We start from the raw sequence: 26,971 nt of genomic DNA on the forward strand, positions 1-26,971 counted from the left end.
CATGAAAATTTTATATTTTAGCTTTGATAACAGCATTTTGTGTATTTTTTCCCCAAACCAAGTTAAAACCAAAACGCAAACTAAATGAACACTCAACAGCTTAAAGACTTTATTTATTGATCGATATCGATTTATTGCATTTTTATCAACAATTATCTGCTGCAGTGATATTGCTATGTTCTAGTACAGTTTTCTCATTGATTTGGCATTTACCGTTATTACTGTAATTTTCATGTTGCAGGGTTGCATTCTGGCTTACTAACTAATTAATAAGTATTTTTGAATTTCGAAAATCTCTGATAACTGTATTTGTTCTTTGTTGTCGTAGTTTTATTTATCGTTATATGTTTATTACATTCTGAGGTTGTACAGAAATTAAGATACTATTGTGTTTTTGCAAGTTTTGCTAATGTGTTAACAACAATTGCTGTCGTTTGGCAACTTCTTTGGGTTAAATGCACTTCTCATATTGCTGGGCTTGGATAACTATTGTGAATCAGTGTTAAATATTTGTTGGATAAGCGCATTTGCATAGACTCTGATTTGAAGTTGATGTGTAAATATATTCCTCTACATGTATACATTGTATTGGTATTGTTTAGTACTGCATTTGTTCGCATCTTTAGTTAATATATTTATCTATTTAATAGCTGGATGTTTGCTTTCATGTTTTATTTGTTTGTGACACGCAAAACAGTGTTGTAATTACAAAAATATATATACCTCGTGTTGTAGTCGGCTGTTCTCAAAACTTAAGCACTAATAAACCCGAATAAACGCAATAAGTGGATTATGATTAAATATTTATTTGCTTGTAGTTTGCAATTTGTAAGTGTCTCATTTGTTTTTATTTTCACTTATTACAATACAAAAGGTACGAAAGGCGCGAGAAATTCCGTTGCTACGGAATTTACACTAAAAATTGACTTAATTGTGAAGAGCTAACTGAACGAAACTTGTTTTCGATTTCCCAATAAGGAGCTTAAATTAAACATTGTATTCCTTGGATTTGATATATGTACTTTGCTTTTCAGCTTAAACTTAACATGGTATTTCTGATAGGAGGTGTATTCTTGTTTACTCATTGTGTAATACTTATTCTCTACATTGCTGGAAAAGTTAAGGTGACATTAGCTTGGTGTTTCTGTTGGTGTCTCTCATTATATATAGGAAAATTTGACTGAAAAGCGGCAACTAGTTCGAGTATCTGTTATATGGATTTCTCTTAACATTTTGTTTGGGGGTGGAGAGGGTACTGAAGATCTCATGTGGAGGATCTCGATCTTATAAACTAGCTCCGTTACTCGGCGCGGCAGAGCAGCGAGGCGAAGCGGAATAGACGCATCCAGCTGAAGAGCTTCGACTCCAGGAGATTCTCCTCCGCCGTCGAGGTGGTCATCGAGACCCGCGACGAATTGGAGGACTTGCTTGTCCGCTTCTGCTGCATGATCCTGGGCGAGCTCATCTTCATTATCGAGTAAGTCGTCTTGGCGGCTTTTGGATTGCACACGCCACAAAAGTGGACGTGGGCTACGGGTCACAAGCGTGGAACAAACGAAACGCACAGGCTGCAAGGAGAAGACAAATATCGAGTGGGGGGATTAGTCGATTGCTATTCAAAGTGGCAAGTCAATGGTTCAAAGCCCTACTCAAGCATCACTCTCTGTCGAGTGGCTGCCGTGACATTTGAGCGCCAGTCAGCAAATCCCCAAAAAGCCCAAGCGAAAAGCTGACTGATGGTGTATTGAATGATGATACTGAAGGGCGGGACAGTTGATGTGAATAAGATGTATATTTTCAAGGGTTCTTTTACGAAATCTATTCAATTTCATTACGTAAATAGAAGGACTCTTGAATAAATAATATATTGTTTTTTTTAAAATTGTTTCTAAAATAATTAAAAATCCCTAAAACGTAAGGCATTCACCTAAAGACTTGGTTTCTTTTTGATTGTAATCAAACTAAATTTATTTAGGCTCTATCACCATAAATACGACTTTCACTGCCCCCACTTTTTGTTATCCAAAACAATAATTTATTTAAACGGTACCCTACAGCGTAGGCCAAACTAGTTTTTATAACTAACGCCGCTGCTCAGCTCTAACCGTAATGCTCCATTGGCTCCACACACACCCATAACCAATGAGTTACATATGTACAACCCACCCATCCAATGCTGATGACCTTGCCCATGTGCACTGAAGTATACACACGAGTGGTATGACCAAAAAGAAGCCCAAATCGAAACGTTGCATGCTCCAGTTTTTCCATATCTGACTAAAGGCAGACATCAGAGAGCGTTTCATTGACAAAGCTCGACGCTTCGTTACGGATTATAAAGGAAAAACATACAAATCGGCTTTGTAAGTGAAACTTTGTAAACATACGCCACACCACATACTATCATTCAAGAACTGAGAATTTATGTTTGCCTTAATTGGACAAAATCCTGTTTTTCTCTCGCTGGAAAAAAATTACATACAATTCAAAGAGAAAGATTGTGTGTGTTTTTGTCATTGGTAATTATGCAATGTGCAATACAAATCCCCTCCCACCGGTTCTTCTGGCAGCAAATTAATTTCAATTCCCAGTCAAGTTCTACAATCCCGACGCTTTTTTGTCTGTGTGTCCATATCTATACCATATATCTATGGCGACAGTCAAAAAAGTGCAGTCCGCTCATAAAACATTTCCGTATATCAAGCGGACAACAATAAAAAAAGCTACGACAGCAGCTTGTCCCGTCCACGCGACACATAAAAATATTGTTTTGTTTTTCCCGTTTGATTTTTTTTGGAGGGGGGACCGCTTTTACTTCTAGGTTCTTGCTAAATATTTTTCCACTTTGTATGTTTTGTAAGCAATCTTGTCGCCGCTCAAAATACGCCTGCGCATTCGCTTGGCTCATTATAATGCTGAGATCATACAGATAGCCAGGCCACCGAACATTTAGGAGTACGATGGATATTGTTAAGAAAATTTTACCTAAATTTCATATGTTGGAAATTAGTGTACTCTTTTCGAAGTTATATAAGAAAACTTTAGAATGGTGATCTGTTTTTTATTCTACAAATACATATTTGTATATATTTATACTTATTACCAACCATTAAGTCTATATTAAAACTGTCACCCACTACAAATATGCAACTTAGTTTTTCTATCATTATGTCTTATGTATCAATCGAAAATCCAGATCTTATAAATAAAACCCACTGATCAATAAATTTTAAGTAAAAAGCAATTATGCCCCAAATTAACTTTTGAAAAATTCCACACTCTGATTAATAGAAAGGCATCCAAGATTATTTCGGATTCGGTTTGGTTACACATTTCTGCTTATCTCAGTTCGCCTGAAATTTACAAATATTTCACCCGGTGTCGCCTCCCTCTGACTCCATTTCCACCTCCGCCTCTGCAATGGATTTTCGTTTTCTTCTTTTTAGCTTTGACATAAACATTTCGGGAATGAGAAATATTTTGTGTTTTCATTTTAATCTTTGGAATACTACGAATGCAGCTGCTGTGGTGTCAGTTAGACAGGGACGGGGCGAGAGATCGTGCTGGTGTGGGCGTTTTAAAGCTAACGGGCCAACACGATACTCGCCCACACATAGATATATGTATGTGTATAATACACCTCCCTCTCCACCTCCCCACACTCGTTCAATTCCATTTTCTATTTCACAATTCGTCCGACACTTTTTCACCTTGGAAAAGAGTGCTTGGATATTTTGGAAAAGTATTTCGGTTTTTAAAAACTTTTAAAATTATTAAAAATAATTTTAGTTACTGTAAAAAATCAAAATAACCTTTTGAATTCAACAGATAATATAACGAAAAAAAAAATTAAATTAGAATTTATAGGGTAATTTAAGTTTTACTCCCCACAACTAGCTAGTGCCCCTTGTTCATTTTCTGTTTGCCTTGCTGCATTGTGTCATGTGCCACCTAATGATTGAACTTTTTCCACCCGACCATCGCTCACTGGGCATTTCTCCATCTCTCTTTCTCTTCGATGACAATTTCAAGGCAGTTGTTTTATTGGATTCCCCCTCGGTGTAGGAAAACCACCATCTACACCGACCATCTACCATCGACTGGCACCGCAGGGCGTATGCGTGATGTTTTTATTGCCGTTAAATTAACCGAATGCCCAGCCGTATTCATAAGAGAGGGAGAGGGAAAGTGGAGAAATGGGTGCGAACATGCAATACTTTAGATTTGTTGGGTATATCCAGCAACAATATTTGTGGGATTCGTGCCTGCCCCTCGGGTCATGTATTTCAATATCCTGGGCGCCAGCTCTTGTGAAATTTATGAGTGCCGAGTGTTGGAAATCGAATATCTTTGATGACGACGCTGTCTTTTGGGTAATTTGTGGCCCATCACTGTGTTCCATTGAAGTTTTATCACCCACGCAGACAGCTTGACATATTTTAGGGCCTGTAATGGCCAAATAACAGCTAATAATAATCGGTCGAGAATTTTGATAGATTTGCTAGGATTTCCCTCTCTTTTTTGTACCTACACCTACACTGGCATTTTGTTTCCAGCTGAGTGACAAATATTTTCCATTTTCCTTCTAATTGGCTACAGTTTTATGTCACCATTGATGTATGTGTGATTTGTTGTTGTCGCTGTACTTTTTATATATTTCTTGCCTGTCACCCCGGCTCACATTGACCCACTTGGCGCAAGCTGTGCAATAGTAGCAGCTAAACAACAACTGCAGTTTGAGCCTGTGCCAAATTCAATTATCAATTTGTGCTTTTCATGCATTTTCCATTTCAACTCGTTATTCCCTCCATCACTCGTTGCAAAAAGTGGCAGTTGGGAAAGGCAGGAAAGGAGGGAGTGTTGGGTGGAGTTGGCATTTGCCATTTGGCATTTCGAGGGACATGACGGCAACGTCTGAAATGCCGTTGATAACACTAGTTAACCTAATTCCGTAAATTGGGTAAACAGAAATGTTATTGACATCTATACGGACTGGTGAGCAAAGGGTTTTTAGATTAAATCCTTTTGTTTGGAAAGGCAATATCTAAGCAGGCAATATAGTTTGAAATCTGCTCTGATAAGCAGGTTAAAAGTTAGTTAAAATAAATTTTAAATCCTTCTAAAATAACATTTTTTGTAATATTTTCCAACTTGTAACAATACAAAAGAAGAAACTATTTATGACCCATTTTGCCTTCACTTATCTTTCCATTTAGTATTTACCTGTTAACTTCTAGTTACTTCCTGCGAATGGAAACTGCCTGCCTGATAGATAAGTGACTGCCCCTACTTTTCCTCACTAGTGTTATTGTTGTACTATCGTTATTATTATTGCAGCCACTGCCGCTTACCGCTATCTGCTGTCATGTCACTGGCTGTCTCTGGCGGTTTCAATTGCATTTCAAATGAGCGCATCTCGACTTGCAGTGCGTCGTCTCCCCGTGGAGACCAGAAATGGTGCCGGGAAACATGGCAACTGGGAGAGCTCGAGACTTGGTGTTGTTATCAAGCGCGTGCCACTTCAGCGCTTCGCTGACTGACACAGCCACAACCACAGCCACAACCACAGCCACAATGGCGACCGCAGAAGCCACAACAAACAGCGACCCACTGCCCCGCCCACCTAGACCCACTGCCACCCATCCAGCCCACTTTGACATCCGTCTTAATGAGGCTTCAATATCACTTGCAAATTGCCATACAAGCTGCACAGAAAATAATAAAAAGTGTAAGACGTATAAAAATTATTATTAAATAAATTATTTTAAGAAACAAACTTAGAATCGTAATCAAATATTTAAATAGTTACCATTTAATATATTTTAGGTTTAAATTTATTTTATTTTGTAATTTACTTTCTTTTCTCAATGTGTAGTTGATTGTTATGGAAGCTGCTAGTGTAATATGAAAACAAAGCGAAAATGAGACACCGATAGAGAGAGGTCTAGACTCTAGCTTTAGAGCGGCAGATCTTTGTAAACAGATAACGATGTCTAATTGGGTCAGGCTGTACTTTAATACGCACATTACACTTGATTGTAAACCGTTTGATTGATTCAATGAAGCTTAAATAATAGATTGAGAGACCTTGAGATCCCCCCACTTAGTTTTCAAACAGCATTACATGACAAAATCGTGGACAGATCTGCGTAAGCATCTCTTCTTTTGGGGTGCGCCGTGATCTCACCAAACAACAAACAAATGACATCACATGGTCGTAAGTCGAGTTGGGGACCCGTTCAACTTGAGTCGGCAATTAGAAGGCAATATTCAAGAGATATACGTATAAATCATAAATATTAACAACGCACACACACACATACTGAACACACACGATAATGGGAGTTCAAAGAGGCAAAGATACACACTAGAGAAGATGGGAAAAACCTGAATAAATATTTATAAGAATGCTAATTTCCCGATTGCAGTGGCTGCAGCAACCGTAAGATGAGTAAAAAACGAAGCTGAGGAGAAAATTGTAGCCAGCAGATGCATTGTCTTTTGGCCCAGAACCGCAGTCAAGCAGCAAGAGTAGGGCTATGTTTTCCCTTTTTTTTTTTTTTGGAAGACAGGGAAAACCGCAAAAAAGGCGGCAAGTGCCCTAGGTTTTTGCCCCCCCTTTCTGAGTATCCACTCCCTGCAACTGCAACTGCGACATTGTAACAGTCTAGTTAACTTGCAACTTACAAGCAAATGTATCTATCTACAAGTTACTTTACAATGCCCCCATCTCTGTTGGTTATTCCACAACTGTCCCTCATCTCTTTTCACCTCCTGTCCTGTGTTGACTGACTTTCGAAACGTGTTGTCATGTAAATTAACCAAAAAAAAAAAAAAATAAAGAAGAAAAAAAGAAAAACTGCCATGTTGCGGGCTAGTTGGGGAATACGAGCTACATGCAGCTATGCTTCAAGTATCTTTCAGATACACAGAACAAACACACAGGGAAACGAGAGTAGTGGGAGACTGGGCCAGCGAGGTAGCCGCCTCGGCCTGAGAAAGACAAATATAATTGACAATGGACAACAGCTGGGATGAGATGCAAACATCACAGACAATGCCGTTTAAATGGAAAATTGTTAGACGTCACAGGCCAGCAGAAGAAACAACCTAAACGGCCAGAAGACCAGTTGTCAGCTGTTCGGGGAAAACTTTACGCTGATCCGCAGAAAATCCTTTAAAATGCCAAACAATTAGGTTGGCCCCAAGTCAATTTTCTTCTGTGAATTATTTAAATTGCTTAACTTGCTAGAAAGTCTCGAAGATATGTATTTAGAGGAAACTTACTAAGGGAATACGTATACTTGTAGTACATTAGACAGATTTAGCTATATACTTAACCAAACAATGCATTTTTCAAATAACAAGCTTTAAATTCAAAACATTCATGAACAGATTCTAATTTACAACTTTGATTAAAAATAAGACTAAAAGAATATTTTTAGCTAGCTTAAAAATTAAGCCGATTAACACAAATTTTTGGGAGAATCCACTGTGCTTACTTCAAGCCTTACAGCGCAGGAACGCACCTTGCCATCAAGAGTAATTAATAAACCAGCCACTGACCCATTGCGAAATCGCACCTTTAATATTTTTGTATATAGCCATTCGAGCATAGCAAAAACATTCCCCAGACAGATAAATATATTTTCAAACAAAACCATTAGCCGGAGTGAGAAGAACCAAGGGGTGCCAATGTGCAATATACCCGATGGCCAATCTAGCCAAAGCGGCCACTATGGCCAATGTCCATTTCCTGTTCTTTTGGCACGACTATTACGCATACGCCACGTAGACAATACAAATGCAAATATTATACCATTATTGCGCATGAAATGCCAACGTAAACAATAATAAACACCAAGACGAAGGCGAAGGAAAAGCCAATAAACAATAAACCAAATGCGGACACCCAAAAATAAAGTTAAAGAAAGGAAAAAAAATAAAGAAACTATATAACCGAAGTTCAAAGTTGGCCAAAAGAAATTGCGCGGTCAGCTTCAGCCAGTCGCTCATTAGCTAAAAACCAAAGTCCCATTGTGGCCAGCTCGTTAACTTGCCTGGGTGTAGAAGGGGGGAATTGGGTCTACAGAAAAAGGGGGAGTGGATCTGAAGCATGGTTTTATGACCGAGCTAACCTCTTACATAATGATGGGAAAATCTTTATGCCTGCGCCTGATAACAAATGCGGCTCAGCATTGAAACAAACCCAAATGGATGGTGGAAAATGCAGATAGGCAAAGCGAGACGAAGATCGCTACAACGATGGGAGGCATCATTTTATGGCTCGTTAAATGGTTTTAAATAAATTAATGAACTTACGAATAAAACAACGGAAAATGTCCCAATGAAATGCAAATGAAGGCAATGAAAACGGAATAAATAAAAATCAAATTAAAACTGAATGATGAAAATAACAAACTAAATTTCAATTAAAAACTTCTTCAAGGGCAATTGTAGTGTTTAATCTTTAAAGCAATTAAAATAGGACTAATTGACTAACAAATTTAGATCATTATAAGCTTTTACACAACTACAGCTTGCGCCTTAAATAGGTTTTATAATACAAACAATTTCATGAAACCGAAAATAACACTAATTTATGGAAGGAGTGAAAGATTTACTTGAAGAAAAATTTAAGACTACGTTGTCTTAAATATTTATCCTTTTGGAAACATAAAACAAGATTTTTAATTTAAAAAAAAAAGTTTTTTCTTAAAAACTCCAAATTTTCGGACATCAAAGTTTGTTCTGCCAAGAATTTCCAATTAAGTCAAAGACCACACACAATCTTCTGCCCAAACCCACATTGCCCCACTTTCTGATGACTTTAAAACTTTCTGTGCTGACCAAAGCGATTCAGTTTTCCAATGAGTTTTCCAGCTTAACGTGGGGAGGGAAAACCTCTCAAGTACTTTCAATCGTGGCCAATGCATAATTCAAAACACTTATTCAAAGGGGCCATAAAATAAACAAAGATGACGCTGGGAAAATATTGAAGACCTCACACACTCACACTGATAGGGAAGGGGTCATCAGGTTTTGACCCCACGTTTTTTGCATATGAGATCAACCTTTTTGTGACCTTTTCGCTGCAAGCTCAAGCATCAGCGAATCGATTTTCGATTAAATCTAATTGACATGACAGACCACGCCCACTTCCGTCCATCCGCTGTCTGCCCGCCTCTTCTGTCAAGCTTGAGTTCCTCCCTTTTGGCTGCCCATTTCCACTGACCATTTTCAATTTCCATTTGGCACGCTTTGGAATTTTCAGCAAGTCCTGCCCTTGTTTTCGCCTGGTTCTCTGTGTAAATTGTTGTACATAATTTATGCCCTTCATCGTTGTCTGTTTTTTTGTTTTTTTGGTTGGCAAAATTGTTTTGGGGGCTCATTGTAAGCCCCAGACTGATGCCTTGTCATTAATTTCCAGCTAATCTCAATCAGTCAAACGCAACGGGGAAAATTCACTTGGGTTCAAACCATTCTAGTCATCTCCCATCTATAACCCAGCTGTGAACTTTTATCGAAATTTGAGTGACAAGGCTCATTTCGGTTTTTTGGGCCATTTCCGCTTTTGGGTAATTGAAATTTCGTAGATAAAATTAGGAAATTAACAATAAAACTGTTTAATTGGTTTGGCGAAAGCTTTCTAACTTGAGTTTATCATATCCGGAAAATAGATGTAATAAATAACAAGTTGATTCTAGTTAGGTTTTCTGATAAAGACGTATCTTTTGAAAATGTATTGGGTGAAAGGAACTATTATTAATTTGCTTAATAAGAACAACAAATATTCAGTTGCGAAAAGAAATTCTTTTAATCATAGAAATCGTTCATCAATACTGTAAAAAAACTTCTCGAATTATTTTAAAAACAAACGAAGAATACAGTTGCATTTCATTTAAACTATGGCAATTAATTTTTAAATATCTCAATTTCAATATCTATTTATTATCTTTTCAGCCAGCTGTCTAAAAATTGTTAATGTCATTAATGACATTTGAATATTTTCCAATAATGATAATGCACTTAGTGGAAAGTGGGGGGAGTAGTTAGGTAGAGCTTGCTTTACTTATCTGGCAAGCACTTTACGTCCGCCCCATTTCACTGATCCCCAAGGGAAAACTTATCATCTTTGTTGCTTTGGTTTTCCACCATTCGGTTTATTATTTTAAGCGCAAATATTGATTTCCTTTCTTTGTGTGTGTCTGGCTTCCCAGAGTTTCCGAGTGATATAAATGAAACACAAACGACCCAAAGTTTGATAAGTTTTTTTGGGGTTTCTGTGGCGGCGTCATGTCCCATATGTTGGTTATAGTCACGATTGAGGGACACCAAGTGCACTTTATAATATGATAAGGAATGAACGTCCAAACGAGCTGACCTACATACAGAATCGGATAGCTGATATGGTATAGATGAGTGTAGTCGTTATGTTTTATATACAGTGAACGCTCAATTAAATGGCCAAGTGTTCAATTGGTGGCATTATAGTTGGCTCATTGACTTCGTGAGCTTCGCACGATGAATATTAATCATTAAGTTTTATGTCGCTGCCAGCAGGACAAAGCAAATTAATTAAATTATAGCCATTTCTCAACATTTATGCTGTAATTGATGTTGGGGCACCGCCATGTGAACTAGCTCTGCGGCTCATAACAAAAGGCCATGCCGCACATGGCACATACAGTGCGGCTCATTGGCCTATATAAAAATGCCAGTGCCATGCCAAGGCATAAACAAAAGGCACAAATGATTAATAAACTGAAGCCAAAAAGGGGGCGGTACATCAGCTCAGCTGGTGTGTGGAATACAGATGAAGTGACATAATTGAAAGCCAGGAGGTGGGACCGAAAAAGCCTTTGAGAACTTTTGTGTGAACTTATCCGTCGAGTACTCTTGTACATTGGACCAAAAGTAATCAACTGCCACCAGAGAAAGGAATGAGCCAATTTTTTATGACAACCAAACTGAAAAAATAAAGATTATGTGCCTCAGTTCGCATGAGAGCCACTTTCAAAGTTCCCAAGAATGGTTATGTTAAATCAACGGGATGGAAAACTCCGGGCCAACTTTTACTTTAAAAGAATTTGCTAAGTATTTATGAAGTTCACTCGGCAAGATAGATTCTCAAGAAAAATAAATGAAGTTTTACATATGAAACACATGGAAAATAATGAGCTCATAGTCTAAAAATATGCAATTACATAAATACAAACACATTTGTTTAACATTAACCTTACTTTTTCAATAAAAATATTATAGTGTTAAAAAATAATTAGAATAAACTTTGTGAAATGACACAAAAATGTATATGTCGACACCAAACAAATTCATAAATTAAGATGACATACAAAAAGTCTCAACAAATATTGCTTAATTACAAAAAACATTTTATGGCTAACATGAAAATTACGTATTTTATGTTGACTGACAACCTATTTAGCAAATGTATTTATATATTTCAAATATGTAAGGCTGTATGTTGAACATAATCATGAATATAGATTTTTTACCCATTTTGATAATAATGATTTTGAATGTTTTACAAAGACCCAAGTAAATCAATTTCCCATAAAATAAATAAAGAAATAGATTTTCCTTTCAAGTTGTGGTTCCATCCACTTCATATGCAGATGTCCTTCACCGATAAAAAGGCGAGACCCTTATGGGATAATCTGGTTTTTAGGCAGGAAGCACATAAGTCGCAAAGCTCTCGTTCATATCAGAATTTATAAGGGAAATGCGAAGGAACTCGGGGTGGAAATGGGAATGGGGTAGAGGCCATAAAACCAAATGAAAAACGAGTCGAGATTTACGCTCGAAAGGAAAACGCAATACGCAAAAAGAAAAACAAAAAACTTTTAGGCGTGATTACGTAAAATGCGTAAAATCGAATAGAAAGAAAGAGAAAGAGAGATGGTGATGAGAAAGAGAGAGAAGCGTAGGAACCACTTGACGCATTTCAAGGACACGTGCAGCCTTTGCAAGGACACAAGAAGCATAAAAGAGTAGCACGTTACACAACACTGGGAGTCAAAGGAAATAATGTTCCCCTAAACTGACTTACCGTAATATGCAAGTTGGCAGCTCCTTTGCGGTGGCTACCTTTTTTATGTTGTTTTTTTTTTAATTGAGCTAAGTAAGCCTCGGCCGAAGTGCTGTCCAAAAAATCAGTGTCAGTGGCAGAACACAGATATTTTTCGAAGGTGACAATCTGAACAAATTTTCCGTTCTCGCCGAGTCTTGTTGTTTTAAAGGAATTATTTACAGCACGATTTTCAGTTTCCTCCAACGGTAGGCGCGTAGTATTCGATCGGTGCAACGGTGAAAAGAACCAAGAACAGGAGAACCGAACGCCGCGAACTCAGCTGATTGAATGAAAACGCCAAGCGGAGCAGCGGCCGCAGTTGCCCTAAGCAGTGCTTTTCAAACAAGAGAGAGAGGCATAAAGCAAGAGAGCTCCAAATTGTGGGAGGCAGAGGCAGAGCAACAAGCAGCGGAGTAGCGAAAGGGAGAGAGCGAGAGAGGCGCATCTAGCAGGTAAGCTTGTTGCATTGCATTGTTGCTGCCCCCTATACAGAAAAATGTATAGAGGTGTCTTAATGAAAATGATTTAGATTAATATTGCTAAACAATTGTTTTCTTCTACATATTTTACTTTACAACTTTGTTGTAACTCAAATCACATATTTTATTTTTTAGACATTTTTTATTAATTTAATATTTAATATATTAAAAAAAGCAATTTTAAATGAAAACATGAGTTAACTGACCACATTTTCTATAAAAATGTTGACCAAATAATTTAATATTTAACCCCCCAAAAATAAGAAAAAGAAGAAAGAAAAAATATATATTTAAAAAGCCCCTAAAACAGCAACCTCTTTCATGATGCAATCTCTCTCTTTTTCTCCCCCGTTGACATATTGGTGCAGCGACGTCAGCAGTGCAGTCGCAGCGAAGAACAGTTATAAATTGCCTAAACTGAAGGATTTTGTGCAATTTTTCATTCACACATTTCCCATAGTTGCTCTCACGCGCAGCGCTGCAGCTTACTCTTTAGCTCTCTGTGTCGTTTATGCTGGGACTGTTCTCCCTATTCTATTCGCTCTCACTGGCCCACTCGGTCTCTCTCAGCATAAAATGCAAAGCCAACAAGCGGTGTTGTTGTTATTGGGGCTTATGTAACTTTCGGGCATCCGCAGAAAGCGTTGAAGGGCAGTCAGCGACCTCGTTCTAGAAAAGAAGCCATCTCTCCAAGTTCTCACCCCCATCCCCTCAAAAGAAAGCCCCGAAGAAGAAGAAGAAGCTAGAGCAGTGAAAAGCGCGTAGTATAAACATGCTGTAACATTTACAGTAGTTCTTCCTTAAACATTTACAGCATATGTGACAAATATTAGTTAGTGCTATATCTGATTAGAAATTGGGGTATCATTATTATTCTTAGAAATTCTAGAAATCTATATATTTTGACAATGTTTTATTACATAATTGATGCTAGAGAACTTCTACTGTGCAATCAAAATGAAAGGGGAACGAGAAAGAAATGTAGGGTTTTTGCCATGCAGCGCCAGGCAAACCAGAAATGTCTGCTTTTTGGGTTGGGGCTGTGGAGGTGGTTTTTTATGAGTATGAGCTGGTGGGGGGTGTGGCTTGGCGGGAATATCAAAGTCATGCCAAATTGCGCAACAGCCAAAGCGTTGTTCTTGGTAACCCGGTGGCCGAGGATTTAGAAATAAGGGGGAGTAGTTAGGTATAAAGCTAAACTCAAATTCCACTGGTCAAGTTAGAAGTACTCCAAGAAATTTATATTAAGTATTATATAGTAGTCATGCCAGTCATAAATTAGAAACCTCAAGCTAATCTTAATATTTCTGAGTACATATGTAACTATTTTGTTATTAAGAAAATAAACAAAAGTTTGAACTGAAGGGGTTGTACAAAATTGATAAATAAATAAAATCAAAATATATATGCAGTTTTCAGAGCAGTTTATCATTAAAGGAGCACTTAAAAGTATCCTTAAAATAAGCAAACTGTCTCCTTTTATGTTTGCAAAAAAACATCTGCATTTCCCTAGGACCTCTTTTCCTCTGCACCTACTAACCAATTCAATATCCGACTATCGTTGTCATATCCCCTTTCATTCCCAGACTCTTTTTTTCGTATCCTGTTCAAAACACTCTTTGTAAACCCCATTTGCAGAGCCACCTCTTACCTTTTTATGGACTTCCGCAGCAATAGATCTAGTAAACAATAATGCCCCCACTCTACTGGCTTCCTTAAAGCCATCCCTGTCGCACTGCCACATTCTGCTTGGCCCGTTCAAGCGTAATTTAATTTCTTGCGCCATTTATTTATAGCGGTCAGGCAGAGGCAACTCGAGCCAACAGCCAGGATAGTTTTGCCTGCGGGTAAATTATGGCTCTAGAGCAAATTAGGTTAGGTCACAGTGCCAGGATGTCCCGATGTGGATATTTGTACATACGTACGTAGAGGTGGTACACGTGATACCTACAGAGAGTCACCTGGAAAATGTAATTGTTCCGCGAAAAATTACTTTTACACTATTTATGATTTAAACTGTACAAGGCATAACGTGTTTCTAGTTTATTTTATACGTATGTACATATATAATATGTTTCTATTTGTTATATATTATTCCAATACTTTTATCACTTAGACTGGACACACCTTCTAGTAATCATCATCCCCGTTTGACCGTTATATCCCTCTGGGTGCCTGCGTCTTTTTCTTTATTCCCTATTTCTGTTTTTCTGGTTTTGTTGTGCGGTGGCATCTGTTTTTGCCACAGGAAAGTCATGGCAGAGGGGAGCAAAAAGGGGCGGAAGAGAAGAGTGCGTAAAATGCGTTTTAATTGAAAGGAAATGTTCAAAGCACATGTGCATCTGCTAGTCAACGAGAAAGGTGAGGCGGGGAAAAGGGGGTGGCACAACCGCCTGTGTCTGCTAATTGAATTACCTTTCGGTTGCTTTTCCTATTAGAAGTGCCGCCAAGTTCTCGAGCTGCTGCTTGTTTGCTTTTCATTTAATAGCCATTTTGATTCAATTTTTGTTTTTCTTATTTTTCTGACCCAATTTCGTTTTGCTTTCGTGCATTTACAGCTGTCTCCGTCTAACTTTGTGCAGCCAAAGAGAGGGGCCAAGAAAGTTGCTCTCGCTCTCTCGCAGGTGGACAAGGACTTGCACTTTTCAAACGGGACACTGAAATTCTTTTTACTTTTTACTAAGTAAACTGATTTACTCAAAATATTATATTACCTCTTTATACATATAGTTAGTTCCATTGGATTAGAAACACATTTTTAGAAATAACAAAACTATAAATACCAAAACTATAATGAAATTCTTAATATAAAAATTATTACGACTCCCTTTAAATTACTTTCTTCTTCTTATAATCTTATAGACTTTCACGATGGGTGCTGATGCTGAGAACGGCAAAAAGATCTTCGTGCAGAAGTGCGCCCAGTGCCACACCTACGAAGTTGGAGGCAAACACAAGGTGGGTCCAAATCTGGGCGGAATCGTAGGTCGGAAGAGTGGCACTGCTCCGGGATACAAGTATACCGAAGCCAATATGAAGAAAGGCGTCACTTGGACGGAGGGCAATCTGGACGAGTACCTCAAGGATCCTAAGAAGTATATTCCTGGCACCAAAATGGTCTTCGCCGGTCTCAAAAAGGCTGAGGAACGGGCCGATTTGATCGCCTTCCTCAAGACAAACAAGTAGAGAAAAAATGACTGCAAAACAGCAAGATCGGCAATTATGACATCACCCAAGCAAATCAATGCTATTTTATTCAACTTTAATTGAAACCGTAAATAACGAATAACATTTAAAAAGGTTTGCTTCGTTAAAAACCAATTAAAGTTGAAAAAACTATTGTATTGCGTTTGAATTTGAACTTTGCGCCAAGCAGGGTGTTATAAAGCAGTCAGCTTTTGACAGATGCAGCGATGTAGTTTTTATAATATAAGTTTAGGTGATTTTTAAGAAAACCAAATGAGAAATGTCAAAAGAAATTAAAATTTGTAAACAAGATTTATTTCACTGTTTATAATCACAGCCCTTTCTTTCATGAGCATAAATACTATTAAAACCGTTAGCGTTTTCTAATGTGTGGGCGCAGGTCACTCTGGTCACACTGCTTACTTATCGACATAGCCCGCGTTCGTCATTCGTGAAAAATCGGCGACGCTCGACGTTTGTGTTCAATGTAAGTAGTGGGTGGACTTTTTCGAATTTTTAAGTGACGTAAATACTACCTTGAAAAGTTATTGATTATCACGTTCTCAGCCTGATAATAATGGAAAACAAAACTTCCGCGTAGTTAGGATTGCATAATTTTTAGGTGTGAAAATTATTCGCATGCAAATTAATAATTTTTTGGGGGATGATTCAGATTACATAAACGTGTCCTTGTGTGTGTGTATAATAGTGTGATTTTCCGAATTGTTTATTAAGTTTATTTTTATAAATTTTCCAAATGAAAAGATCAGCAGCGAAATATTAATAGAAAAAATAACATTCCAAAGTCACATTGCCATTGAAAAAGACCCAGAGAGCGTTGATTACATGAGCAAAGAGAGTGGCAAACCCGATCATCAGCTGTCTCGCTCACACTGTCTGGCAAAAAAAAAATATATCAATTCTTGGAATCTTTTCTGCTTGCTTTGGAGCTCAAAAGCGCGCCACGTGGTTGCTAAGCTGGTTTTGCTTTCCGCAATGTGCCAATTTCTATATCAGGAAAAAAAGAAGAGGTTTCACCTTTGCAAGGAGGCGGCTTATGTAACATTCGCTCTTTAGAAGGAAATTTGGATGTTGGCCCCGTTTTCGCACATCTTTTTTTCTCACTCTCCCATTATCACCCACACAAAGGCAGATACAGCTGCCTTTGGCCAGTTTCCAATTTTCCAATTGCACTTTCTTTTCCTCTCGCACACATACGTATGTATACGCACGAGAGCTAACTGAAAAGTTCTCATCAAGGCCAAATCAGATGTTGACATTGTTGTTGCTTTTTCACTCTCTAGATTATTGTACACAAAAAGAAAAAGGATGTGATATAATATAGCTAGAATTTAATAGGATATATTATAAGAGTAATAGTATATGGTTACCAAGCAATGCCTTTAATAAAACTTGGATACAAATTCAGCGCTCTACCCATCTATCGATTTATATTGCCGATCCGATCTCTTTTCTCCCAGTGTATTTGCTTGTATGTGTAGGTGACTTACTCATTGCAACGGCACTTTGCACTCTCAAGTTCACATAGCTGCATGCAACTTATTATCCGGCAATTAACAAGTTGACCGTAACACAGACCCTGGTAGTATTAGTTATATAAACAGCTAACGTTTTTTCTTATGATGCTTCCTGGAGAAGTTTTAGCCTGTTGCTGAGTGGTTCTGACGCAATTATTCGACGATTGGCGAATGAATGTGCGAGTGGAAAAGAGATAGGGAGTGTGGGGGCAACAACATGTGACCAGCGTCTAAAGCTTTTTTTTTAATTGTATGTGTGTGTTGTTGATGACGTTGGCTTACCCGCGCGTAAAAGAAGATAAAAAATATATGTGGGCTAAAAAGGGGGAACATTAAGAATGCAGAATCAGTTAGATAACAATAAAGTGGTATACTAGAGCCTTATCAGGAACAGGAGCCAACTAATTCATACAGCATTAGTAATTTTAATAATTCCGTTTCCGCAGCGAGCTTATCAATTGTTTACATAATGGGGCCAAGGGGACAAATTTTTTTCACGGTCCCTACACACAGAAAAATTACTTGAAAACAATTTTGTTTTTTGGTATATTAACCATACAATTCAATTTATTCAATTATTTTTTACTTTTGTGTGCCAACCACAAATGATAAGAAATATATGATACAGTTAATGATAAATTCGTGCAAAATACCTGATAATACAGCAAATATTGATTCCAAAAACCGCTAGTTGAACTTTGGAAAAAACTTAGGTGACAATTCACAGAATTCAGGCTATGTAGCGGGCTTGTTTCTTAAATAAGTTATTAATTATCCAATTGTCTTCTATTCCATAGTCGAGTCCGTGTTAACACATAAATCAATCCATAATGGGTGTACCTGCTGGTGATGTTGAGAAGGGCAAGAAGCTGTTCGTGCAGCGCTGCGCTCAGTGCCACACCGTTGAGGCTGGTGGCAAGCACAAGGTTGGACCCAATCTGCATGGACTGATCGGTCGCAAGACCGGACAGGCTGCCGGATTTGCGTACACGGACGCCAACAAGGCCAAGGGCATCACCTGGAACGAGGATACCCTGTTCGAGTACCTGGAGAACCCCAAGAAGTACATCCCCGGCACCAAGATGATCTTCGCCGGTCTGAAGAAGCCCAACGAGCGTGGCGATCTGATCGCTTACCTGAAGTCGGCCACCAAGTAAAGGTGCTGTCCATCAACTCGCCCAAAACCACTGCAGGATGTCTAACTGTATTATTGTGTTCAGTCACAGTCCGGCAAAAAACCGCAACAGCAGCAAACAACTACAAATCAACAAAGTACAGACCTAAAAACTACAATTATGTTAATTATAAAGTTTAAATAGGACAATTTATTATTTAATTTAAATAAAAAGTGGAATATTTAATTTAAACCCGATGAGAATTGTGACAACAACAAGAAAAAGTTAAATAATAAAAAAAACAATTAAAAGTTATAACTAAAATGTTTTTGTATTGAAGAACTTTGCAGAAAAGTATGGAATAAAATTAATTTTAAAGTATACATTGTTAAATTGGGGAAACCTGTGATCGAATGCTTTAAGTCCCAAGCTTTAAAGCTCTGCTGCCATTCAAGAGGCTTAAATTTAAGGGAACTCCCCATCTCTTAGTCATGCAAAAGTATTCCATTATCAGAAAAGAGAACTCTGGACTTCAGTCCAGCCGTAATACAAAGAGATATTACTACTATACTATATCACGTGTCTCGACTGAACAATAGAACAAAGAGAGGAGGCCTTTAAGAGGTTCCATTGGTCTCGTGCCCTGGATAACAACTAACTCGTAACTAAACTATCAAACTGCCCAAAAAGAGCACCTGATCAAATATTACGTCACAGTAAGATAGGAACATTGAAAGAGAGTAGAACACCGCCTCTCTTATATCACATACCATTTGATACGCTTATAAAATTCAACAGTTTTAAATAATTTTGGCTAATTTATATTTTTTTACAGTCGCAAAACTTTATCGTACACTTGATAACAACTTTATTATGCAATACATATTTTTCTTTTCAATTATGCTTATTTGATTTAGTTTTTAATGAAAGAAATACTTGATAGGTTTATACAATATATTTTTGTTTTCTTTAAATTTGTTTAGTTGTGGATGCGCTGACGCGGTTATAATACATAAGAAGTGCATATCATCTGGTTTAGAAAAACTCTGTACAGCGGCGCACATATAAAATTAAGAACACAAATAATAATAACAACAAAATATAAACAATCGAATTGAATGGAACAATCGTAGAGGATAGCTGTTTGTATTTGCTCTGCCATTACAGTGAATTGCTTTTTTGGAATGCCAACAAAAAATCGAATTGTTCTTTCAATACGGTTCTATGGACTGAGGGCGTAAATGGGCGTAGACGGAGGGTATGGGCTAAACAAGAACTTAGTTTAAACGGGGAGCAAACATGCGCTTAAAGGTAGCAAGAACAAACATCATAGTAAGTGTGATGGAGAAGCGGAGAATCAGGTTAGAGATGTATGTAGATCCTCCTACGCCTCTTATTGTTAATTAAGGTCACAGGCTGGCGGCCTGGCTAAAATATTTGTTGTGTGCCTGTGCATGGATGACTGATTGGTTGGACCGCTTAGGCTTTGCCAGTGATAGGGGCGGCACCTTGTTTCTGGTTCTCGTTTTCCTTCTCCAGCTGCTTGCCCAGGTATTCCCTGATAAAAACATAGAGAGCAAAACAGACTTATGTTAAGTTCACATAGAATTTTGAAAATAATCTTGGTCAAGGATTGAAACAGAATGAAATGAGGATCACAGAACCTGCATGCGAATATGGGAAAGGCATTAGAGGATTAGCATTCAAAATCCATACTAACCAGTTGTGTACCATCAGCTTTTGCACGGCCAGCAGGGCTTCATATCGCACATTGGGATCCTCGTGACCCAGATGCTGCATCACGATCTGCTTTCCACCAAGCTGTTCCAGCACACTAAGGAAAAGAGTATGATTAATGTGGTGTTGTAGCTTAGATAAATGGGTTCTCGCTGGCTCAGCACATTTAAGCATCGAGAGTACGAGTACTATATACTTACTGCTTGCCGCGGGGATAGTGACGGACATACTCTCCGATGTCGAAGCAGGCGACAGAGAGGATGATGGCGTCCTTGGAGGTCTCCAGCAGATGGACGAGGATACGCAGCAGTTCATAGTTCTTTTCGTTCAAACGCTGGGCATTCTCGCGCCAGAACTTGGCCGACTTGTGGACAGGTGACCATTCCAAGCGACCGCTGCGCACCTCAGTGGCGTACTCATCGAAGGAGCTCAGATCCTGCACCGAGTTCTGCAGCTTCTCGCTGAGGTACTCCACATCGGCGGTAATGTCCTCGTCATCAAAGCGACGCTGCTCAAGAATGGAGAGCTGCTTCAGCACCTTGCACTGGACCATGGCGATGCAATGGTCCTTGGCCACCGATGAATCCTCCGGCTTCTCAATCAGATTGCGGAAGACCGCGAGGATGATGCGGGTCACCTTCTCCTTGGCACAATCGCTGAGGATATCAGCCAGGATGGGGATCACGCTGAACTTGTTCATCTTGGCGGCCAGCAGGGGATTGAAGGTCAGCACCCAAAGACAGAAGATCAACTGGTATTGCACCTATGAATAAGAAATCGAATTTAAATTGTACCAAACAATTTACATATTTCAATTTCAAACTCACCTGGAAGTTGACACGGGTCGAGAGGATGCGGATCAGAGTGCTGATTCCATCGACACCTACAAATGCGAAACGGTATTCATCTACGCGGAGCATCATCTGCAGGCACCGAGCCACCGATTGGATGTATTCGTTGTTCTATTAATGACAAAAAATTCACATTAGTTTATTCTGGAATTTAACATTAATTTTCTTTGGTTAGGTTTGTTAGTTATGACGATATCAGCTGGAATCTATTTTTTCTCTAGCTACAACAACGATAATTACTAAAAGCTACGTACAATAGAAGAAAAAGAGTGAAGAAGAGAGTGGACAACATTTAAAGAGAGCTGAAGATGCAACATCAATGGGTATTCGAACAATTCACCTTATGCCATTGGTTTATCTTTGTGTAATTTTGGTTGATTATCGTGTAGTTTTTAACCTTCACCTGGACCTTGAATTACCGTTACACCGCACTGAGATACTTTCATACACTGCTTGACAACACTGGTTGTTATGGCCTTCGAGCCGGATTCTTCTGCAGCCTTCTCACACGCTATTAGTCGGGTTAGTAAACAGTTACGAAAAGACTAAGAAATATCACACAAACACAGGGATCATAGTCGATTTTTTAGAGTAATACCTTACACAAAAAGGTTCACGAAAAAAAACATCTTAAAATTAAAAATTAAATGAAACATCATTCAAAATTATTGATGGTATAAAAACGGGTTTTAAAAAACTTTAGTTTATGTATTCATTTTGACGGGAGTTCTTTAAAGACTGAGAAATTCTACATTTTAAAAAAGAGACCCCTCCATAAATCACGTAAGTTATAATTATTTTTGCATTTGTTTTATGATTTGAGCTTATCGACTGTGCTCCCTCCCTTGTTGGATAGTTTATTCGTGTTTTTGTGGGTGGGTAAGTGGATGTTTTGGTTTTTTTCGGCGAGTGGATTTGCTGCGAGTTTGGATTTGTTGGGTTTAGTTTTTTGGAATACCGGTATCACGCATTTCCCGTCCTGCTGCTGGTGATCACTGCTACTGCCCACCTCCCGATAGCTCTCGTTGGCCCTCTCGGCCAGCTCGTGCTGCTGCTGGAGCTGGGCCAAAGTGGGACTGTACTGGTGGCCATGGTGATCTTTGTCTTTGCCATGCTGTCCATGCGTGTGCACAATGATCGTTTGTGTCCGCTTGGCCAGCTGGGCCATCTCTTGCAGATAGGCTAAGCCCTAGGGTGGGAACAGAGGTCGTGGGTCGTAGGTTGTGGGGGTGGATCGTCCACAGACATCGATTCAATCGATTCATAGATGGTAAATTGCATATAAATTAAAATTGTTCACAGGGTTCAAGTGCAGCGGAACAGATAAATACGTTTGTTGGACAAGAACACAAGGTAAATAACAAAATTATATTCTGGTGCTATTTGTGACACATGACACACGATTGCACGTGATGATCGGGAAGGGTGAGTTTTGCGAAATAAATTTCCAGGATAAAATACGGTTCGGATATGAAGTGACAAGATTCTGAGTGCTGATGTATGTCATAATGTAGTTACAAACTTTATGTTTACACTCCTCATTTGCAGAGGTTTAACGAGTATTTCGCCAAGACGACGTCAGTTTCGTTTTGGGTTACAGATTAATACGAAATCTGTTTCGTTTTGATTTAATTAGAAAGTATTTAGAAATGTATAATAATGTATAGTAATCAATACGGGCAAGACATGCACTTAGCAGGTTATTAGATTTGTTAGCTTTGAATAAAGTTAATTATTTTCGGTTCCTATCGGGTGAATAACTTAAAGAGATTAGTTCGAAATACTTTAGAGATTTTGCAATTGGAATATATTACTAAACAACTTTAACATGCTACTACTATTTACATATAACTTTCATGCGGTAATCTCAGTGACTTATTGGAAAACCTATAAACAATTCAGGAAACTAGTGACATATAAAAAAATTTTGCTTTTATTGCACTGCCTTAATTTCTGGGACTCAACAAAGCTCCTTTTATAAAAATACAGTGCAATTGCTTGATGAATTAGAACATTTCGGCTATATACAAAAATTATAGACAATATTTGCCTAAAAAAAAGGAAATATATGCTTAAACAGACTCCACATGCTCTCCTGATTTCATAAACATATCATAGGCAACATTAACATGCTTTCAGACTTTTAATTCTCTACCACACACATGCAACTCACATTGCTGGCCAGCTGATCCTTCAGAAACTGTAGATAAAAGTTCAGATCCGACTTGGGCATGGTCTCGCGTCCCCAGCATGCAAACTTGGCCAGAATACGCGACGACATGTTGACGATGAAGCCATCCTGGCGGTTCAGCAGGTTCAGGAACGGACCCCAGATACACTGCTTCAGCTTGCCGGCCGTCTCATGGAACAGATCCACCCGGGAGCGGTCTTCCTGCAGCAGATCATCGAGCAGCACGAGTATGTACTGAATGGTCGAGTCTTTGGACAAATGCGAGACCAAATTCAGCAGGGTCTTGACCACCTGGCTGGAGTTCTCGGCCAAGTAGCTGGCACGTGACTTGTCCAGAGCACTGATCGCTTTGTAATCCTCTTCACTGATCATTTGCGACTGCATGTACGATGCCCAGTTGATCGTCCTGGTGCGGATGTCCGCCGCCTGCTGCTGCAGCACTGAGGTGGCAGCAATCATATCTGTGGGGTTAGCCATAAAACCAGGTTACTATGGGAGTTACATATGGGGTGCTTCACTGGGCAGCCAACCACCCCATGCACCCACACACTCACACTTCGATTTTTCGCCAGAGGTCGACTATGAGGTGCGGTGCGGCGGAAAAGGAAAACTCACCAATGTTCTCCTCGGGTAAATACAAGGCGGAAGTCATTTTGAGGGCTTTCTTGCGACGACGCTCGGCACACACAAATTCAAGCACAGAATTTATGAAAATCTATCAAATATTACCGAGTGTTTTTCACACTACTGCGACACAGCACCGAAATTCAGCTGACTGGTCTTGTGACTTTTCTGCAGTCTTTAATCGAATAGTCGATTGATACCGATGTTTAATCGGAAATCAATGTACCTGGAAAATATCGATAGCTTGGAACTGCCAACGTTATTTTCATTCCGATTATACATTAAAAGATTTTTTAAAGTATTTTTTTTTATTAATTCAATTTGGCTTTTCAATTTGAAATTTAACATTGTTTCAAACACCCATACTAAAAGTAAGAAATATTTTTTATATATTCAGCTACTTAAGTTTAAGAGTGCCTTAAGGATTTTCTGGTATTTCTATGCCGCGCAGTATGGCCAAATTATAAACTGAAATCGTTCGAAAAATGCAGTTCACATTTCCGTGCAAAAAAAAGCGCTGCCATAACAGAAATTTCAATTTTACTTTATTACCGAATTGCCAAAATGGAAAACTTTATCGAGGAAGATTTACTGGACTGTCCGTTGAAATCACAGACCACGTTCAGGGTAAATCGCTGTATGAAAGTGGTTGCTTTGGCAAGGGAAGCAAATCTCGTGGTGGACCGGCATCTGGGGACGATAACGAAACTCTGCTCCTGGGAATAGAGGAGTCCTGTTTCTTGGCCTACTACTTAAAAATTTTAGAGATTAGCAACCCAGCTGGCAGTCTAATGGACTTTCAGATGTTTTTGAAGGAAGCAAAACAGATGAATGATAGATTTTTAGAGAACTTAGCCTGCTATTTGTATTTAAAGTCCAAAAATTGGGTGATCAAGAGTGGCATTAAGTTTGGAGGTGACTTTCGTAAGTACTGTAATCCAGAACCCTAAGATAAATAATAATAAGCCAATTTTAGTTATCTACAAGCAAAGCCCTCGCTTGTTTCATGCCAGCTTCTTAGTAATAGTTCAAGCTCCCACTGATCTGGATTACTTTCAATCAAAGAACTTAAAAGGTGTTCAACGTGTGGCGGAAACTTCTGATAAGGATGTGCTGCTGCTAACTGTCCAACGAGAGACTATTATATCCAATCCTGAAGACATTCAGGAAACCACAGTAACAGAGACAATCGTGCGTCGTTTTAATTACTTAACTTTTGTACAAAGCAAACAACAATAAGGAACTATTTGAGGATTCTACAACTTCTCAAGGCGATGTTTTTTGGGTATGCCGGTGCTGCGATAATCGGCTCGTTCTTGTAGATATATCTGCTTGCATTCCTCTTTGAAGGCCTCGTTTTGATACCACTGTGTTAGGCATTCCTTCAAGGCAGAATTTTGTTTCCGACAAGTGGCCACCATTAATATACTGCTGGCCTTGCAACATTCTTGGAAATCGGCCACTTCCTTCGAACAGAATTCCGTTTTGGCACGATCGCGCATTATCTTGGGTATCAGTACTTCTCGCTCCACCTTGCGCAACCTGGTATCGTTGGGGTCGCCTAGCAGAAGGAATATCAGTTTACGATCCTTTTAGATTAAGAGATTAGTCTCACCAAGTCCGTGGGGATTGTGAGGATCTACGGGTGTTTGTTGTTCAAGGCTCATATTGTGTTAAATATACTATTTATTTTGTGTAACAACTTTTAGTGTGACTGATAAGGCTAAAAAAGAAAATACTTTGCATAAAAAAATACCACAAAAATACTCAAAATTTGTATTTTAGTTTTTTAAAAGTAATTAAAAAAGATATTCGAATTTTTAAATTAGACATATTTAGTTGTTTTTATTTATTATAATTGTACATAAAACTTCATTTTTATTGATCCTCTCTGGTCCGCAATTATTAGGAAAAAAATTTGAGTACGAACAGCAAATTGATTCATTTTTTTGCTTGATTTCTAATTCGATTTTTTTTACAATGATAAAAAAAAATACAATGCCTATACAGCAAATAATCGGTGAAACATCTTTTGTTCGTACCAAAATCCAGACGCATTTTATTACAAAACTGTGCATTTATAATGCTTGAATCAAAATCTAACTAAGCGGCCAGGCTTGCGGCGCTGATGGGCTCCAAATTCCGTACACCATCCTTGTCCACCACGGCGACAGTGAAGTTTTTAAGGTTGACGACCAATCGCTTCTGGATCTCGGCAATGCACTTCTTAAAAACATCGTAGGCTTCATCCTGGGTGATGTTTGGGTGCCAGTAGCGATCGTATATGCTGGATGCAAAGATTGCGCCATAGCCGTGACCGGCATAATTCACAGGCAATGCATTGGCCAGGTAGTCAATGAAATTGAGCTCAGGACCATCTTTGGCATCATAGCTGAATAGTAGAAATAAAATAAGATTCGGCAATTTAAATGATTAACTGGTCCTTAAATACTTACCCTGCCACAAACATGAAAACCTGATAGGGCGTACGACTACGAAGATATTCGGCCAGATTCTTGCGAGTGAAATGCGCCGACGCATGTGGACTCAAATCGTACCCATTGCGCATTTTGTACAGGGCTATGTTCTTTGAAATAAACTCGGTAAATTGCTCCGTGTCACCTGATTCGCCGACGGTAGATATAAGCAGATTATCGGATACCTTATGGATTTTGTTCTGATCTGCAAGTGTTTTAAGTAAAACGGAACCAATTGAGACACAAGCCGCCAAGAAAATGCAGACCTTCCGTCTTACCCTCCTTCATTACGATTATAGAGCGAGCGTGGGTGGTATCGGCCGCAAGCATTACGAAGTCGGGGCCCTTGATACCCAGTAGTGTCTCCATCTCTAAATTATTTTTATACTTTCGGGGTTTTTGGGTATATTTTAAACTTGTTTGTGAGTTGCCGAAATGCAATGACAAGCAATAGTTAAGTGCAGTGTGGCCGTGTGCGTGGCAGAGAAAAATACCCAGCCTTAAAAGATACTAGTAAGAACTAAATACTCTTAAGCAAAATTTGATTTACATTTTATTAATATAAGTAGAGGAAAGTACTTTGCTTTAATAGTATAAATTTTCATAATAGTTACATTTACTATAAAGTCAGTTTTATTATTATTTTTTTTTATTATTTCTCGTATAAAGAATATATTTTTTT

General features: G+C 38.6%; 7 protein-coding genes across 8 annotated transcripts; 3 read left to right on the forward strand and 4 right to left on the reverse strand.

The window, feature by feature from the left end:
* Positions 1-85: 85 nt before the first annotated feature.
* LOC108118461 lies at positions 86-12,383 on the reverse strand. The gene is made up of 2 exons (XM_017231180.2): positions 12,071-12,383; positions 86-1,568 (listed from the first exon to the last, which is right to left on the reverse strand). Exon 2 carries the CDS (start codon positions 1,469-1,471, stop codon positions 1,301-1,303), a length of 171 nt encoding a protein of 56 aa, XP_017086669.1. The 5' UTR covers positions 1,472-1,568; positions 12,071-12,383; the 3' UTR covers positions 86-1,300.
* A 46-nt stretch (positions 12,384-12,429) lies between these two features.
* Positions 12,430-15,909, forward strand: LOC108118460 (cytochrome c-1). Its single transcript, XM_017231179.2, has 2 exons — positions 12,430-12,543; positions 15,433-15,909. Exon 2 carries the CDS (start codon positions 15,442-15,444, stop codon positions 15,754-15,756), a length of 315 nt encoding a protein of 104 aa, XP_017086668.1. The 5' UTR covers positions 12,430-12,543; positions 15,433-15,441; the 3' UTR covers positions 15,757-15,909.
* A 210-nt stretch (positions 15,910-16,119) lies between these two features.
* On the forward strand, positions 16,120-18,655 carry LOC108118448 (cytochrome c-2). The gene is made up of 2 exons (XM_017231156.2): positions 16,120-16,243; positions 18,092-18,655. Exon 2 carries the CDS (start codon positions 18,125-18,127, stop codon positions 18,449-18,451), a length of 327 nt encoding a protein of 108 aa, XP_017086645.1. The 5' UTR covers positions 16,120-16,243; positions 18,092-18,124; the 3' UTR covers positions 18,452-18,655.
* Positions 18,656-19,214: 559 nt separating this feature from the next.
* On the reverse strand, positions 19,215-23,993 carry LOC108118441 (V-type proton ATPase subunit H). Of its 2 annotated transcripts, XM_017231147.2 has the most exons (7): positions 23,804-23,993; positions 23,171-23,649; positions 21,956-22,186; positions 20,974-21,108; positions 20,347-20,909; positions 20,130-20,243; positions 19,215-19,967 (listed from the first exon to the last, which is right to left on the reverse strand). In XM_017231147.2, the coding sequence occupies exons 1-7, from the start codon at positions 23,838-23,840 to the stop codon at positions 19,889-19,891; spliced, it is 1,638 nt and encodes a 545-aa protein (XP_017086636.1). In that variant the 5' UTR covers positions 23,841-23,993; the 3' UTR covers positions 19,215-19,888. The 2 variants fall into 2 exon arrangements, with proteins under 2 accessions (XP_017086636.1, XP_017086637.1); XM_017231148.2 differs by lacking the exon at positions 21,956-22,186 and having other exon boundaries at positions 23,804-23,992.
* Positions 23,994-24,257: 264 nt separating this feature from the next.
* LOC108118444 (tRNA-splicing endonuclease subunit Sen2-1) lies at positions 24,258-25,071 on the forward strand. The gene is made up of 2 exons (XM_017231152.2): positions 24,258-24,736; positions 24,789-25,071. Exons 1-2 carry the CDS (start codon positions 24,298-24,300, stop codon positions 25,049-25,051), a joined length of 702 nt encoding a protein of 233 aa, XP_017086641.2. The 5' UTR covers positions 24,258-24,297; the 3' UTR covers positions 25,052-25,071.
* Positions 24,990-25,525, reverse strand: LOC108118446 (COX assembly mitochondrial protein homolog). The gene is made up of 2 exons (XM_017231154.2): positions 25,428-25,525; positions 24,990-25,373 (listed from the first exon to the last, which is right to left on the reverse strand). The coding sequence occupies exons 1-2, from the start codon at positions 25,477-25,479 to the stop codon at positions 25,069-25,071; spliced, it is 357 nt and encodes a 118-aa protein (XP_017086643.1). The 5' UTR covers positions 25,480-25,525; the 3' UTR covers positions 24,990-25,068.
* A 350-nt stretch (positions 25,526-25,875) lies between these two features.
* Positions 25,876-26,761, reverse strand: LOC108118445 (probable proteasome subunit beta type-2). Its single transcript, XM_017231153.2, has 3 exons — positions 26,568-26,761; positions 26,269-26,494; positions 25,876-26,204 (listed from the first exon to the last, which is right to left on the reverse strand). The coding sequence occupies exons 1-3, from the start codon at positions 26,656-26,658 to the stop codon at positions 25,916-25,918; spliced, it is 606 nt and encodes a 201-aa protein (XP_017086642.2). The 5' UTR covers positions 26,659-26,761; the 3' UTR covers positions 25,876-25,915.
* Positions 26,762-26,971: the final 210 nt, after the last annotated feature.

The sequence above is a fragment of the Drosophila eugracilis genome, unplaced genomic scaffold (genome assembly GCF_018153835.1).
Source record: "Drosophila eugracilis isolate 14026-0451.02 unplaced genomic scaffold, ASM1815383v1 contig_1197, whole genome shotgun sequence".
Lineage (NCBI taxonomy): Eukaryota > Metazoa > Arthropoda > Insecta > Diptera > Drosophilidae > Drosophila > Drosophila eugracilis.